The 17,236-nt window shown below is 34.3% G+C and overlaps 1 protein-coding gene across 1 annotated transcript; it reads left to right on the top strand.

The window, feature by feature from the left end:
* Window positions 1-8,236: 8,236 nt before the first annotated feature.
* On the top strand, window positions 8,237-14,172 carry LOC110929782 (enhancer of mRNA-decapping protein 4). The gene is made up of 12 exons (XM_022172957.2): window positions 8,237-9,135; window positions 9,983-10,032; window positions 10,103-10,259; window positions 10,353-10,571; window positions 10,675-10,803; window positions 10,887-12,191; window positions 12,260-12,616; window positions 12,694-12,813; window positions 12,940-13,110; window positions 13,191-13,355; window positions 13,441-13,566; window positions 13,657-14,172. The coding sequence occupies exons 1-12, from the start codon at window positions 8,476-8,478 to the stop codon at window positions 13,960-13,962; spliced, it is 3,765 nt and encodes a 1,254-aa protein (XP_022028649.1). The 5' UTR covers window positions 8,237-8,475; the 3' UTR covers window positions 13,963-14,172.
* Window positions 14,173-17,236: the final 3,064 nt, after the last annotated feature.

Below are 17,236 nucleotides of genomic sequence, written 5' to 3'. Positions count from 1 at the left end.
ATATTGTAACGTTACATTTCGTTACAAAATAAATAATAAAAATACAATGACATTATTGTTATAAATATATTTTATTATATGGTTATCAACTCCTTAAATAGATTGGCTTCTTCTTCAAGACTTTCTCTCCTATATATGTTCATTATATACAAACCAAACTGGTTTTGATGGGTTAGTAAAATATAAACCCATATCTTGGGTACCTTAAGGGTATAGAAAATATATGTTTTACCCATTACATTGTCTCCTCGCTATAGTCTATAGACGAGTTATATCTTGTCAACGAATTCAATGATATATACAGTCGTGTATAACTAGCAAGATATATAAATACAATTCGTATTTAATTATTGTATATTGGACCAAAGATCTTTGCTTCTTTCATATAAGAGTCATTGTCAATATCTACTAACTGGACAACAATGTAAGTATTATAACATATGTTGATGATATCATTAAATCTTCTGAAAAGATAAAAAAAATGAGCTCAATTATTAAAGCAAAGATTTTCATATTAAAGATAGCAATGCAATTTTATGGCTTGATATCTAGAACAAGCATTTGTATAATTATCCATCAATCATAATACATCTAAAAGATGTTGGACATTTTCGTATGGGTAAAGCTTATGTTGTAAGTACTTATCATGTTGTCCATTTAGTAGATATTAACAATGACTCTTATATCAAAGAAGCAAAGATCACTGGTCCAATATACAATAATTAAATACGAATTGTATTTATATATCTTACTAGTTATACACGACTGTATATATCATTGAATTCGTTGACAAGATATAACTCGTCTATAGTCTATAGTGAGGAGACAATGTAATGGGTAAAACATATATTTTCTATACCCTTAAGGTACGAAAGATATGAGTTTATATTTTACTAACCTATCAAAACAAGTTTGGTTAGTTTATTTTTAATGCAGGGAATGTAACAAAACACAATTGCGGATCTTATGGTATTTGTTTACAACAAGATGAATTACAAGACTTATATGAAAATCATACAACCTTGCTCAACATAAAGCATTGTACTTCAAGGGATCAAGCAACATTTCATTTGATACAAAAGCTTTGAGCAACTTTCAAGGAAGATCGAGTCACGTCACTAAAAGGCTACATATCCAAATGAAAGGGAGTATCATACAAGTTGCACTCTTTTTCCCTTAGCTTAGGTTTTGTCCCACTAGGTTTTCCTGGCAAGGTTTTTAACGAGGCAACATCTCAAAGCGTATGAAGTTGATAAACAAGGGGGAGTGTTATAAATATATTTTATTATGTGGTTATCAACTCCTTAAATAGATTGGCTTCTTCTCCAAGAATTCCTCTCCTATATATGTTCATTGTATTCCTTTGTAAAATACACACCTCAATCAATAATATTAATCTCTTTATCCTTGTTATTCTCTCATATTCTTTTGCTATTAGGCTAGTTTCACAACAACTATAATATATATAATAAGAATATAATGTCACTATAAATGGAACGAACATTACGTCTTATAGTCGCAGTGGCGTCTTTGAGAATTCACGTACCCTGTTCGAGCTCGAAAAATGTGCCCATATGCTTTAACGATAAACAATATAATTACGAATGACAAAAAATTGTAGTATTTGATAAACAATGCAATTATGATAATGACAAAATCATAGTATTCTAATGAGTTACATATCGTAATAACTAATAAGTTAATAGCTAACCAATGACTTGTGCAGCCCTCCTTGCTTTAATAAGTTAAGACCTGTATCGGTGCCTGATTGGTGTCAGAAGCTGATTTTGAGGAGGTCATATATGCTGTGTATAGACTTACACGAGGCCTATACGTAGCAGGTATATTTTTTAGTGTTAAATGTTGTGGTTTTGATGGCATATACGGCACATACATACCTATACATGTCGTACAGAAGTTATTTTCTTATATATAAGGTTCGGTCCAGATCGAACTTTCAATATATTGTTTCAACATTATACCATTTCAATATTCATCGTTTCAATATATAACGTTATATTGTTTAAACATTATACCATTTCAATATTTACCGTTTCAACATTTATTGTTTCAATATTTTAGTGTTCATATGAATAACATTATATTGTTTCAACATTACACCGTTTCAATATACAATGTGCCTGTTGTCGCTGATGAGGTGTCGTGGTAGGATCTACATGTTGTTGAGACGGTGGGAGCGGTCAGGTAGGTAAACCCCTCACGCTCTCAAAGTAAATGTAACTCCTCAACCACCTACGCATCATATCCGTAATTGTGGCGACCTGGCGAGATAACTTTTGAAACTATGTTGGGCCCGAGCCAGCACCTGGAACAATGTGTCGTGGAAACTGAGGCGGCTCGGGTGGTGGCGATGGTTGTGGATGAGGTGGAATATTATGATCAGCAGGCTGCTGCTGCACCGCCCTGGTTCCAGGGGTTGAAAACACGAGTGGGAAGTCCACCGACAACGTCTGTGGCATGAAGAGCTGGTGGTCCCTAGTGTGCAACTATGTGTTGATGCTAAGGAACTTTTTAATGCAGACGATGAACTTTTAGTTGATGAATAGTCTACGGAAAATGTTCTTAACGTGGCAAGAATTCTAAGATGCTTTCATTTGGCTTCCGGACTCTAGATTAACTATATACCAAATCGAATTTGATTGGTGTTGGTGTGAACTCAGCTAAGGTAATTGCTTTAGCTAAGTTGATTGGGTGTAATAAGGGGGGCATTATCTTTGGCATCATTAATGGAGCTAATTTGTATAGAACCAATCATTGGAACTCATTTCTTGATAATTTTGATAAGAGACTCTCTCTTTGGAAAGCGTCAACTTTATGAATAGGTGGACATTTAACTTTATTGAAGCCGGTAATGGAGACATTGCCAACTTATTATTTCTCATTGTTCAAAGCTCCTTGCAAAATTATTAATCAACTTGAAGCTAAACAGAAAAGATTTTTTTTTTTTGGGGTGGGAATGAAGATATACTAAAAATGAGTTAGGTTAGTTGGAAAATAATTACCTCTTCGATGAAAGAAGGTGGTCTTGGGTAAACACCTTTAAGAAAAACTAACATAGCATTACTCTCGAAATGGTGGTGGACTGGTGGAGGTTCAAAAATGACCCAAATGCTTTATAGAGGAGAGTAATTACTTCAATACATACGATTAGTCGTGCTTGGTCTTTTATTCCTTGTAAGAAAACTTTGTTAGGTACATAGATAATATAGACTCAAATATTTGAAAGTTATCATATCAAGATGACAGAACTTATAAAGGGGAAGTGGGGTAAGGTGGTATGCTAAAGTTCGTTTTTTGGGTGGATCCTTGGGCTTCTAATCAACCTCCATGAGTTTTTTTTCCCAAATTTGTTTCTTTTGAACAAGAAAAAACAGTTTTTACTGCAAGATTTTATAGATCGAGATGATAGCGTGGATTGGAGGTGGAAATGGAAAAAAGATAATTTTCATAAAGGAGAGTCAATAGAATGGGAGTATTGTTTGAATTTTATTAGAAAAGTGGTAATGACGAATAACCCGGATCATTGGTGATGGGCTTCAGATCCTAGAGAAGGCTTTTCGGTTGCTTCTATGAAGGAAACATTGTCAAAATCAGTTGTTACATCAGTTGTGTTCGCAGTAAAACGACAAAACTAGGTTCTTAAGAAGGTTAGTTTATTTATGTGACGAGCGGAGAAAAAGAAAATTCCAACAGTTGAGACATTGAGGCGTAGGAATGTGCAAATTGAAAACGGACCGTGCAGTATATGTGGTGAAAGTGAAGTAACACTGAACCACCTGTCGGCATCTTGTTGTTTTGCTGCTCGAGTTTGGTACAGTGTGAGTAAGTGGTGTCGGATTCCTCCTGTGAATGCATTCGATGTGCGGGATTTGTATTTGTTTTATAAAAAGCTCAATATGGAAGCTCTCAAAAAGAAGGTGATTCATGGCATCATTATAACGGCAACTTGGTGCATTTGGAAATGGGGAAATGGAGTGGTGTTTGCAATAAGAAGGCTAGTGTGGCTAAAGTGGTGGAGGAGATAAAATCTTTAGTTTACCATTAGATTAAAAAATGGTCTCCGATTAAGAACCTTTCTTGGAAAGATTGGAGTGTTTTTGATGCGTAATCCCAGATATTCTTATTTCTAACTTCTTACTAGTTGTTTTTTAATGAAAGTCGCAATTAAAAAAACCATGTATTTTTTACTTGATCGATGGCCCACTTTTTGTTATTTTAATCTTAACCTCTCATACACATATGTAAGGAATGTGCTGCGAGTATAAGCGCTACCACATGCAATGGAAGAGAGGCAATTAGAAACAATTTTATGTAACATATTTAAAACAAGAGGTGTAAGTATGCATATTATATTTTTGTGTGAAAAATATGATTGAAAGTTTATCACACTAATTCAATGATTAAGACCGGCGCCAAGAAAATCGTAAATAACATGTAACTACAAACAATTTAAAGAAAAGAATCAATTTTCATTCTTGAGTTATATTTATTTAAATCTCGTTACAGACGTAGGACAAGTTTCTCAAAGCTTGCCACGATTCTCTCAATAAAAGTCTTATCCCACAATAGACCTGTGATTTTCATTTTTGTTATTCTGCCATCACGGAGCCTTTGCCTCTCCCAAACATTCAAATCTAATAGCATCCCCTAATGATTATTCTTTGTCTTTTATAAATTCTTTTGCATCAAGGGAAGATATGAAGGTGCTTTGGATCTTCATACTTCCTAGATATGTTAGCTCCGCTTTGTGGAAATTTACTCACCTACTAATGCTTTCATATTAATGGAGAGATCATGTTTATAGCTTTGCCAAGTGCCAACCAAATATTCTCCTTTCCACATGTTTGTTTCTATGTAATCCAATAGCCCTATCTTATCTTTTATGTTATCAACTGGTCACCTTGTTACAACGTTTTTGCGTAAGTACGTACTCGACGACACCGATAGGATAACTGTTTTGTCCTGGGGATATAGTTCTTGTTGTTATACCTTTGGTATTGATTGTGACTTTTTGCCATCTTTGTCAAACTTTGCAAAGTTTGCCATAATCCTTTCCCTCCCTTGCTTATCTCTCCTCCTAGCGATATCAACACCAACTAATAAACCAAATGGCCACATCTTTCACATTCAAAGCTAACGTCTTTATTCTCAACATCCTCATGGAGGGTTGAGAAAAAAGAAAGTTGCCGTCTGTTCCGTCTCTTTTCTCCACTCTCTACTTCTTCAAATTTCCGCCAAGTCTTCCCCATCCTTTCCTTGGCCATCTGTTGTTTTGATCCTACTTCATCTTTTCGGCTTTTCCTCTTCTTCTATTGTCTTATTCTCTTCCCATGTCTATTTTTCTTAAAATGCATATCTATGTTATCCCATTGTGTCTAAAGTTATACAATAATTCATATATATTGTTTGATGTATTTATGAATAAACTAGGTTATAACCCCGTGTATTACACGGGTTGAATAAATATAACTTTATATATTATGGGGTAACTTTATAGAATAGTAACCAAGTTTTAAAAGTGTTGCAGTTAGGTCACTCAAGTTTCAAAAGTGTCCTAATCAGGTCACTCAACATTCACTTTTCATAAAAATTAAGGGTTTTTTCATCCATTTCATAGGTAACCATGGTGATGTGGATTTTAATTTCTTTTTTCCCTTTTATTTGATGCTAACTCGAGTGAAGTGGATTGTAACTTGTTTTTTTAATTTTTAATGTAATTAAAGTGTGTTTATTTTTAATAAATATAATTTCATTTATTAAAATAATCCGAGCCTAACATCTTATGCTCTATTTTTTCTTGACACATGGAATAAAGGACATGGCTCAATTTGAATGTTAAGTTATCTAATTGGGACAAAAACGATACGAATGACCTAATTATAACACTTTTAAAACTTGGTTACTATTCCGTGACATTTTCCCTATTATAGATAATAAAAAACCTACATCTTTAAAAACGTGTATTGCATGGGTTGAATAAACACGTGTATTACACGGGTTGATTAAATACAATATAATCCGTTAACACATATGGTCATCAAGATATGTTTTTGAAAAAAAAATGAACTGTGATGTATTATAACATTTTACTTTGTTTTTTTTATTTATTAGTAGGTTATAAACTTGTGTATTACATAAATTAACATTTTACTTTATTTTTTATTTATTTATTAATAGGTTAGAAACTTAACTATTACGCATGGTTAAATAGATGAAAATTTAAATTAAATAGTTACTAATAAGCGAAAAAAGTAAAAGAAAACGTTAAAAGAAAAAAAATGTTATTTTTTTTAATTTTCATTACCTGTCGGTTACTAGATAGTAAATAAAGATAAAGGTTATAAACTTTTATATAAACAATTAAAACTATCTATATCTTTATAAATAACAAAAATATTAATATATAGTTTTTAATTTTATTAATTAATATATGGTTATCAGTTATCCTTATTTTTATCATCAAAATTTTTTAATTTTAATAATTAATATATGGTTATCACTTATCTTTATCATCAAATCTCTTCTATAAATTTTAATTGAGACCACCTCATAAAGCGACATGTGTCCCCAAATGGTTTCTTTTATTATATAGTAAAACTAGGTTATAACCCCGTGTATTACACGGGTTAAGAAAATAAAATTTCAAATAGTTAATAACGAAGATTTAACAATTATAAACGATATTTTAAAACATTTTTCTGATATCTGAACAAAATTTATGTATGATCAAAACTTGTGATGTTTGTCAAGTTTATAAATATAAAAACATTTGAACTATTGATTAGAAGACAAACTGTATCATCAACTTTCTCACGACGTGAACCCAAGTTTTATTTAAATAACGGTGGTCTTAATTTATTAGTTCTAAAAATATTGTTGAAATGTTTAGATTAGTCATATATCAATTAGCCAATTAGATAAACTTATAGGTACAAAATGATATTTAAATTAATTAGATAAGTATAAATTATCGGTAATTATTAAGTTATATAACTTTAAAATTTAAAGATATAGACTTGAGTTGCATCTTAAAAAGATGGTTGTTTTTAGATAAATTTATTAGTATGATAAATGTAGTTATTATTCTTCTTGTATTTTAAATATACTAAATAAATAAATTATTTGTTAAGGAAGAAAATCGTTCCCTCCCCCCTCGTTATGAAAATGCTTGATATTTGTTTCAATTATTAAGATATAATTTCTAATCTAGTAATTAATATAAAGAAGAAAATCATTCCCTCCACCCTCGTTATGAAAATGCTCGATATTTGTTTTAATTATTAAGATATATTTTCAAACCTAGTAATTGATATAAATAAATAATAATATAATTTATGGAACTTTATCCGTAATTTCTTAACATCTGAGCCCCCAACGTCTTTTTTCTAACCCTTTTAGCCCCTAAAAATAACCCCATCCATTAAACGTTAGTGGCTAAAAGGGTTAGAAAAAAGACGTTAGGGGCCAAAAAGATTTAAAAAAAGACGTTGGGGGCTCAGATGTTAAAAATTCTTTTTGGGCTAAAAGAGTAAAAGTGCTATAACCACATGGGTCAAAATCGTAATTTACTCTATTACTTAAATAAATAATATTATAAATGAGAAGGAGATTAAACTAAATACTAATTATCTATAAAAAATCAAACTAAATAATATTTAGTAGGAGAATTATCTATAATTAATTAGAAGAGATTAAACTAAAATAATACTTATCTATAAAACATAGCCTAATACGATGACAAGTGTCCTCAAAGTGGTTTCTTTTATTATATAGTATAGATTTCTTCTCATACTTTGCTATCGGGCTAGTTACACAACATTCAATGAATCAGTTTTCACTTGCATTCTGTTCCCGAGTCTCATTTAACAGGAGGAGAGGAGGAGGGGAGAGAAAAGAGATGAAAATATGAAAAACCATGTTCCTGAGTTTCATTTAACAGGGGGATGGGAGGGAAAAGGAAAGAAAATATGACCATATATTCATCCTCCCAAATTAGAAAGATTAGGAGAGAAAATTTTCCTGCCCCTCTCTCTCCCTCACCTCCCCTGTTAAATGAATCGAGAACATAGTGTTGATGTTGGGCTATAATTTTTTATAAAAAAAAAAACCGAACTTTAAACACTTCATGGGAGCCAATTAAACTTGGGGAAAAAGTTAATAATCATAAAGACTAAAAGTGTATTTCCAACTGTTACAACTTACAATCAAGAAAAAGTAAAGAAAAACAAACCAAATAAATACATCTTCTTCCTCTTCTTCATCTTTTTCATAGAATCTGGTCTCCCAAAAGTCACACTCTCCACCCCCATAATCTCACTCTGCACCAACACCCACACAACAACACACACACTCTTCCATCAATCTCACCCCTTTTCCCCCTTCAACTCAAACCCTAATCCCCAATCCCCAAACCCTAATCCCAATTATTCAGATCTCAATCAAATCAATCCATTCATGGCTTCTCACACAAACCCAAACCAGCAACCAGCCGGACCACCATTCGATCCTCCACGTTTCTTCGCCCCATCATCTTCCCCACCACCAAACCCCAACACCCTTTACCCTCCACCGTCTTCCGCCGCCTCATACCCACCACCCACCGTCACCGGCACCGTCACCACTGGCGGCACATACTCCTACACCCCTCAATCCCCAATCTACCACCCCCAATTCCACATCCCATCACCCCAATTTCATCCCCCTCTTCAACCCCCAAACCCTAACCCTAACCCTAATCACGGAGTTCGATTGATGGCCCTATTGAGTGCCCCACCGGCTGCAGAATCATCAGCACCTGTGGCTCAATCTTCTAGCCCTATGGTTACATTGAATTCTGGGTCTGGGCCATTGAGGATGCCCAGTAGTAAGCTTCCAAAGGGGAGACATTTGAGTGGTGAGAGTGTTGTGTATGATATAGATGTGAGGTTGCCTGGTGAGGTGCAGCCTCAGCTTGAGGTTACGCCGATTACCAAGTACGGGTCAGATCCCGAGCTTGTTTTGGGTAGGCAGATTGCGGTTAATAAGAGTTATGTGTGTTATGGGTTGAAATATGGGGCGATTCGGGTTCTTAATATCAATACGGCTTTGAGATCATTGTTTAAAGGTCTAGCTCAGGTATGTTGGTTTTGTTTAAGGAGTTTGTAGAGTGGGTGTGGATTAAAGGTTTGATCTTGCTGTTTCTTGATCTGTTTTTGTTTAATAATGGATCATGATAAGTTGTGATTTATGAAGCTAGGGGATATGCAAAATTGCAAATTGATTATAGATTTCGTAGAAACCTTTATGGTTTGTGAGTATTAATAGGGACTGGATCGAGTTACTGGTTTTGTTGCTTTGTATTCATTTCTACTTTGCACTCGTAAGTGGCATCGGATTACTAGTTATTGGAGATTGATTGATTTTCTTTTTTGTCATTGGTAAAGTGTAAAAAGAATGGCAACAACATTTCTGAGCATGCACATGTTTCTGAATACTTATTCGTTTTGATGATTCGAGATTTAGCTTTTTCTTTACTACTCATAATTATTATACGTCATATCAAATTTGTTTTTTTCTTGCAAGTAAGTATGGGTGGACTGGTAACAGACTATTGAGGGCGGGTTTTTGGACGTCCTTTTTGAAAGCGATAATGTGGTATTGACCACTCATAGTTAGATAAGCATTAACCAGCTGCAATGATAAACCATGGTGCTAAGAGTTTTTGGATATGCTTCTGCTGCTTGAAGCTGTAATAAGCATTTTTGATATTGTTGAGTGTTTAACAAGTTCTGATTAGTTAAGGAAGTAGTAGATGAATAAACGAAGTAAGAAGTAGCAAATGGTTTAGATAATCTCTAGGCAGTTAAAACAATTATAAGCCAAGTAGCCAAGTAGGATGCATGAACAACAAATGCAAGTTGTTTGTTTTGATGGTTCAGAAGAGTCTGCCGAGTTTATTAACTTAAACACTTGTCTTTTTCAGAGGGTTACAGATATGGTTTTCTTTGCCGATGATGTTCACCTTTTAGCTAGGTAAGAACTTGCTTGTTTTTCGTCACTTTTTTGTTTTATTTACGGGTTATAATAAAATTATCATATGCAGTGCAAGCATGCAGGGACGAGTTTATGTGTGGAAAATTATGGAAACCACGGATGAGGATGATAAACCGCAAATCACAGGGAATATAGTTATTGCAATTCAGGTTGTAGGAGAAGGCGAACCTGTTCATCCTCGTGTTTGTTGGCACTGTCATAAACAAGTAATAATTTGTTATAAACTTCTAATAATAATTTTGAATTTCCATTTTTTTTCGATATTATATGAATATTTGTTGGGTTTTTATGCGTTGCAGGAAGTTCTTGTTGTTGGAATTGGAAAACGTGTTTTGAGAATTGATACTACAAAGGTTGGGAGAGGTGAAGTCTATTCTGCAGAGGAACCTCTTATATGTTCGGTTGATAAATTGATTAACGGAGTTCAGCTTGTTGGTAGTCATGACGGTGAAGTAACAGATCTATCAATGTGCCAATGGATGACTACTCGTTTGGTTTCTGCTTCAGTAGATGGAACGGTTAGTTAATATCTTAACGCTAATTAATAATCTACATGATTTTGGCTGACCGTTTTGCTCGTTCAACTGCTAAATAACAATGATATTAATTATCTTTTCACAGATAAAGATCTGGGAAGATCGAAAGTCTTCACCAATTGCTGTATTGAGGCCACATGACGGTCTGCCAGTCAACTCTGCAACATTTTTAACAGGCCCACATCGCCCAGATCACATCATACTTATCACTGGGGTATGTGCTAAACCGCTAATCATTTTCATATCATTTTTTTCTATTATGTTTATTTGTATTAATTTAATTAAAAATATTTACAGGGTCCATTGAACCACGAAGTGAAAATATGGTCCTCAGAGGGTGAAGAAGGATGGTTACTCCCTAGCGATGCTGATTCATGGCACTGTTTACAAACGTTGGAGTTAAAGAGCTCTTCTGAATCTCGACTTGAAGATGCATTCTTCAATCAAGTTGTTGCATTATCTCAAACGGGCCTTTTGTTACTAGCAAATGCAAAGAAAAATGCTATTTATGTTGTTCATTTGGAATACGGGCCCAACCCAGAATCAACTCGCATGGATTACATTGCGGAATTTACGGTTACTATGCCCATTCTGAGTTTTACAGGCACCAGTGATTTATTACCGAACGGTGAACAGATTGTTCAGGTTTATTGTGTCCAAACACAGGCGATTCAACAATATGCTTTAGACATGTCTCAATGCTTACCACCTCCAATTGACAACAACTCTTATGAGAGACAAGATTCAACCGTTAATGTTTCGGAACCTTCTAGAAGTAAGACAGAAACATCTTTGGAGGTCTCGGTACCTACATCTGATGGTGCTTCCCTTCCAAGGCAGCTCTCGAGCTCTCCTTTGACGGAAGCTTCTATTGAACCGCCTCCAGTAGCATCAAGTCCTACTTTGACCCGTGAACTTTCTGATTTGAAAAGTCCAGCTGGCGGTCATGACTCTGATGAGATGAAAACCATTGAATATTCAGTTGATAGACACGTTGACGCCTCGGTGGCGACTGATTCCGTAACTGATGAAACCAAGTTTAAGCATCCGACTCATTTGGTGACGCCTGCTGAATTGATGGCCACATCATCATCTGAAATAAGTCACGTTACTGAGCAGAAAGATGACATTGATTATAATGTATTGGATGTGGTTTCAGTTTCTGATCCACAGAACGTTGAGCTAGAGGTCAAGGTTGTTGGTGAAACAGGAAAAAGTCAAACTATTGAACCCGTTTCGGTTTCTCAAGGAGAGATTCATGGTTTTGCTTCACAGGCATCAGATTTCGGCCGAGCTGTGTCTGTGGAAACCTATATTGTTAACGAGTCGAAGCAAATTGACGGGTCAGGTGGTCAAAATGAAAGTCAAGATTCGAAAACTGATGCGTCTGAGACTCTTGTATCCAAAACAGTTGACTCCACGGGCCCCGTGCTATCAACCAAAGGGAAAAAACAGAAAGGAAAAAGTGGTCAACAGGCAAACCTGTCTTCTAGTGCTTTTAATTCAACGGATTCTTCTATTGAACCGGGAATCAGTTCAAGTGTTCCCTCTGTTGAATTGATACTTTCACAACTTCATTCTATGCAAGAAATCATTACTCAGGTAAAATATCAGTTGATATTAACATATCAACGTGTAAAATTGTAAACTGATTAAATCTTTACTTGCAGGTCTTAGCGAATCAAAAGGAGATTCAAAAGCAGATTCCGGGAATGGTGGCAGTACCAGTTACAAAAGAAGGCCGGAGAATTGAGGCAGCGATAGGAAAAAGCATGGAGAAAACGTACAAAAGTAATTCTGATGCTCTTTGGGCCCGCACTCAAGAAGAATTTACAAAACAAGAAAAGTCAAACCGAGATCGAAGTCAACAAGTTTTGGGTTTGGTTACAAATGGCTACAAGGATTTGCTTGCTGCTTTGGAGAAAATGTTGAAGAAAGAAACATCTGCACTCGTGCCGGCTATTGTGCGCTCGCTTTCTCCGGTTATTGAAAAAACAGTGTCTACAGCAATCACAGACGCTTTCCAGGTTACAGATTTTTAACATTATAGTTTTTTTTTAAACCAAAATTTACATAATTAAAGTCTGATTAAGTTTATATGCAGAGAGGGGTGGCTGATAAGTCTGTAAACCAATTGGAGAAATCGATAAACTCTAAGCTTGAAGCTAGCGTTGCTAGGCAAATTCAAACCCAGTTTCAAACTTCTGGCAAACAAGCACTACAGGTAAATACGCTTGTTCGTTTATAGTTCGAACTCGTTTTGACCCGTTTGCAGAGCCGACCAGCTTTATTTGCTATGCTTATCATTAATTAACACTAATTTGCATACTATGATAATCTTTACCTACAGGAAGCACTTAAGTCGAGTATAGAAGCATCTGTTATTCCTGCTTTTGAGATGTCTTGCAAGGCCATGTTTGATCAAGTTGATGCTACATTTCAAAAGGGAATGATCGAACATACAAGTACAGCTCAGCAGCAAATCGAGGCCGCTCATTCTCCTTTAGCCATGACTTTGAGGGTAAGAAATTCAACCATAATCGGTTTATGTCAGCAGACCCGTTGTCTTGTTGTTTTGCTAACTTGTGATGGTTCTTTTAGGATGCCATTAATTCAGCATCATCCGTAACTCAAACCTTGAGTGGTGAAATAGCCGAAGGTCAAAGGAAGTTGGTAGCTCTTGCACTTGCAGGGACAAATCCAGAATCAGTCAACCCATTGATGACTCAAATAAACAATGGACCAATTGGCAGTTTCCACGAGAAGGTCAGTTTATGATATAGTTTTATATCGATGCATATATAGACACACACACATCACATTCTATATCTATAACTATGTTCTTCAATAGATCGAACCACCAGTGGATCCAACGAAAGAGCTTTCTAGACTTGTATACGAGCACAAATACGAAGAAGCTTTTACTTCCGCCCTTCAAAGAAGCGATGTCAGGATCGTGTCTTGGTTATGCTCTCAGGTATTTTATTTAATCTTTTACATATCTGCAAATTGTTTGATTTGTATGACTTTTTTTTTTCATGTTTTAGTTTTGAATTTGGTCAAACAGGTTGACTTACAGGGGCTATTAGCAAGAAATCCTTTGCCTCTTAGTCAAGGAGTACTGTTATCTCTGCTGCAGCAGTTGGCTTGTGACATTGGCAATGATACATCAAAGAAACTCGCGTGGATGATGGACGTGGTGGTGGCGATCAAGCCATCGGACGGGATGATAGCGATGCATGTACGACCCATATTTGATCAAGTTTATTCTATTCTAAATCATCAAACAAGTGTTCCGACCACTTCAGTGTCTGAGCTGTCGAGCATACGGGTCGTTATGAAACTCATCAACTCCACACTCAGGACCCTGTAATTAATTGATATAGATATATTTACAGAGGACTGTGTGTACAAAGTTTTGGGAGTTTTTTTAAGGGTAATGACTGTTTGCACTTGGAGTTGTTTAGATCAGTTTTAGGGGATTTTGTTTTGTTATTATATTATGGATGGTTTAGGTCTTATATTGATTTAAAAATTGTACATTTGTTCTTTACTTGTTTGTTAGTTTCTTTAGAGGTCTGTATTTGCTGGTGTTTTATTCAATCCAACGTTCCGAGACATTTTTTTTTTTGTTTTTGACATGTTTGTCACTTTTAAACAAAAACATTAAAACAAAATTATGTTATAAACCTCAGTTTAGTCCATGTAAAATATCTCATTCTTCATCCATCATTGTCACGTTGTCACCTTTATCATTCATCTTCACAACTCTCATGTTAAGTTTATTATATTCACTATTTGTTTTAATTTTTTTAATACCAAATACAGATATCTGCACACCTCTCGTTTAATGCTAAGTCTATTATTCACCATTTATTTTAATTTTTCATGTTATTCACCATTTATTATAATCTTTTAATACAAAAATACCAACAAAAAGGTGTCATGTGACGTTAAACGTGTTAAGTTGAGTGATGAGCAGAATGGCATATTGCAAGCTTATGAGATGAGAGGAAGGCGGGGCGCTATTCCATGCAATCTCGCTTGGCCTCATCATCACATCACACTCACTTCACATTCCTCTACGGATGAGCTTTCGGTATTGTCGTATTGGGTACCAATCTATACCTTATAATAAAACAAAACAAACTTATGCCATTTGTGCTATTCTTAAAAAGCTTATTGCCACGTGTCATCTGATTGTATGTCTGATTTTTCTTTTGAACGGCAATGTATTGGAGGTCTTTTGGCATCCTACTTTTCACTTTCAATTGACAAACCAATATTTTCCTAAATCTATACGCATATATCAGTTTCCATCATTCTCTCATATTATCTCAAATAATCCTACCAGAGATCCGAATTCCATCTTTCTCTATGATCATCTTCCAAAATATGAATGAGTTTCCATATTTAAGGATCATTGGTTGCATAAACCCTAGATCTATAAATCCATACGTATTCAGTCGTTTCTTCACATCGATTCGGTTGTTAATCGATTTATCAATCATCCTCTTTTTCTTCACATCGATTTGGCTGTCAATCGATTTGTCAAGCATTATTTAAGGTACGATTCTTTAATCTGTATGCATATTTCTCTGGTCGTTGACATCTATGTTGTTATCAATCATTATCTGTGTTCGTTATCAATTCTTCTGATATGTATGCAGGTCTTATAATTTCTATTGAATTGTATAAGCAAACATATGAATCTTGTGTTAAGCTTCTGATGTTGTATCAATTTTTAGGGCTTTTTATGAATCTGTTTTTGTATCAATCTCTGATTTTGTATCGATTTCCACTGAATAACATAAGTAAACATATGAATCTTTTGTGAAGCTTCTGATTTGTATCAATTTTTAGGGCTCTTATATTAGGGATTTCTTATCTTGACTTATTCGACTGAATGATATAAGTAAACATATGAATCTGTTGTGAAGCTTCTTATTTTGTATTAAATTTTAGGGCTTTTATTTGTAGGCTTTTTTATCTTGACTTATAAGACTGAATGATTGGTAGCTAACTTAATGTTTTATATGATTTGTAGATTGAGTGATGTAAATCAATGTGATTGTTTACATAATATGCTATAGTTCTATATATTGTGAGCGTATTTATTTGGCCTTTATTTCTGACATTCAAATCTGAGCATTAGACACTCTGTTTATGTGATATGTAAGGGATTGTTTTATGTGATTTGTTAAATATGTTATTCGTAGCCAACTGTTCAGATTTATAAGTCTTATAAATATAAACATGTTGGAAATTGCTTTTAGATCTTTTTCAGTAATTAAATCCGTTTTCTGCTGTTATATTATATTGACTCAAGTGGTTGTCCGGTTCTATTTGACTCATTTATTATTCGCTCTTTGATATACCAACCAACCTTTTAATAACAAAGTTTAAAGTAAAAGAAAAGGAAGTTGCTTTTACTTGGTCACTTCCCTTTTCTCATAATAAATCTATAGACGTCCACATAGTGTAAGATTTAGTATCTTAAATGTTTATATCACTGTTACTTATTGATTGCATTAGATACATGTTTCGAAAATTAATAAACAGTTTTATTCTATGGCTTATAGAGTCATGGCTCCAGCGTTTGTGAAGGTTATTTATGATGCTTCACCGTCATGTCTGGTAAATTTTTTGTTTAAATTTATTCTTATTTGTGTTATATTTAGAAAACTTATTGTTTCGTTAAATATTATAGCCGTTGCCGCCGTTTTACAATGATGGCGCTGGAAACTTAGGCTATTCTGTTGGGTCTGTGATGTTGAGAACAGGTTCTCAGCTCTGGCATGTTTACATCAAAGTGACGATTAGCGGATGCTTTATCACGGATGGATGGTCAAACGTTTTTACGGATCTTGGAATGGAAGAGATAGAATTTATGTTTTTTGAGGCCGTTGCTGATAACACAATTGATATCTACCATTTCAAGATTGACCGTGATTTGGATGTGAAAGATAAGTTTTATCATATAATGATGTTTCCAGAAGCGAAAAATCTGGTAACTTTTCAAATATATGATTGGCTATGTTAATGTTTATTATATACTTTTGTAGTTTATGTTTCAATTATTTGAGATATTTTTAATTGTTCGCAGTGGTTGCCAAAAAAATTCATGGAACATAATTTCAATGACGACCTTCTAGAAAATATTGTCACGATTCGTTATAGTCCTACTCAAGAAAGGACTGTAAGGATTAAAAAGTTGTGGAATATTCATTACTACATCCTCGACTTCTCACAGATTTCAACTGATTTGTCTTTGGTCAAGTGGGATTTTCTTGTGTTTCATAGAATTGAAACTTACACATTTAATCTCATAGTTTTCCGTCTACACGATGATGGGTCGTTAGTTGCTGAAATGGGAATTCCAGTGCCTGAACAACAACCTATACCTGAACCAGAATATGAAGCAGAAAATGAAGGTAACTTTTTTTAATTATATTTTTTTTACAATTTGGTTATGTTACTGTTACTTTATTTACAGATTAAGAAAATTTCATCGATCTGAAGATAACTTTTTTTAAATTATATTTCTATTTCGCCCAGACATTAATTAAATTATAAAAACAGACTAAACAACTATTGTATCAAAACAAATGACTTTAAAGTAACAGTAACATAACCAAATTTAAAAA

The sequence above is a fragment of the Helianthus annuus genome, chromosome 3, assembly GCF_002127325.2.
Source record: "Helianthus annuus cultivar XRQ/B chromosome 3, HanXRQr2.0-SUNRISE, whole genome shotgun sequence".
Lineage (NCBI taxonomy): Eukaryota > Viridiplantae > Streptophyta > Magnoliopsida > Asterales > Asteraceae > Helianthus > Helianthus annuus.
This window is presented reverse-complemented; position numbering and strand designations above follow the sequence as displayed.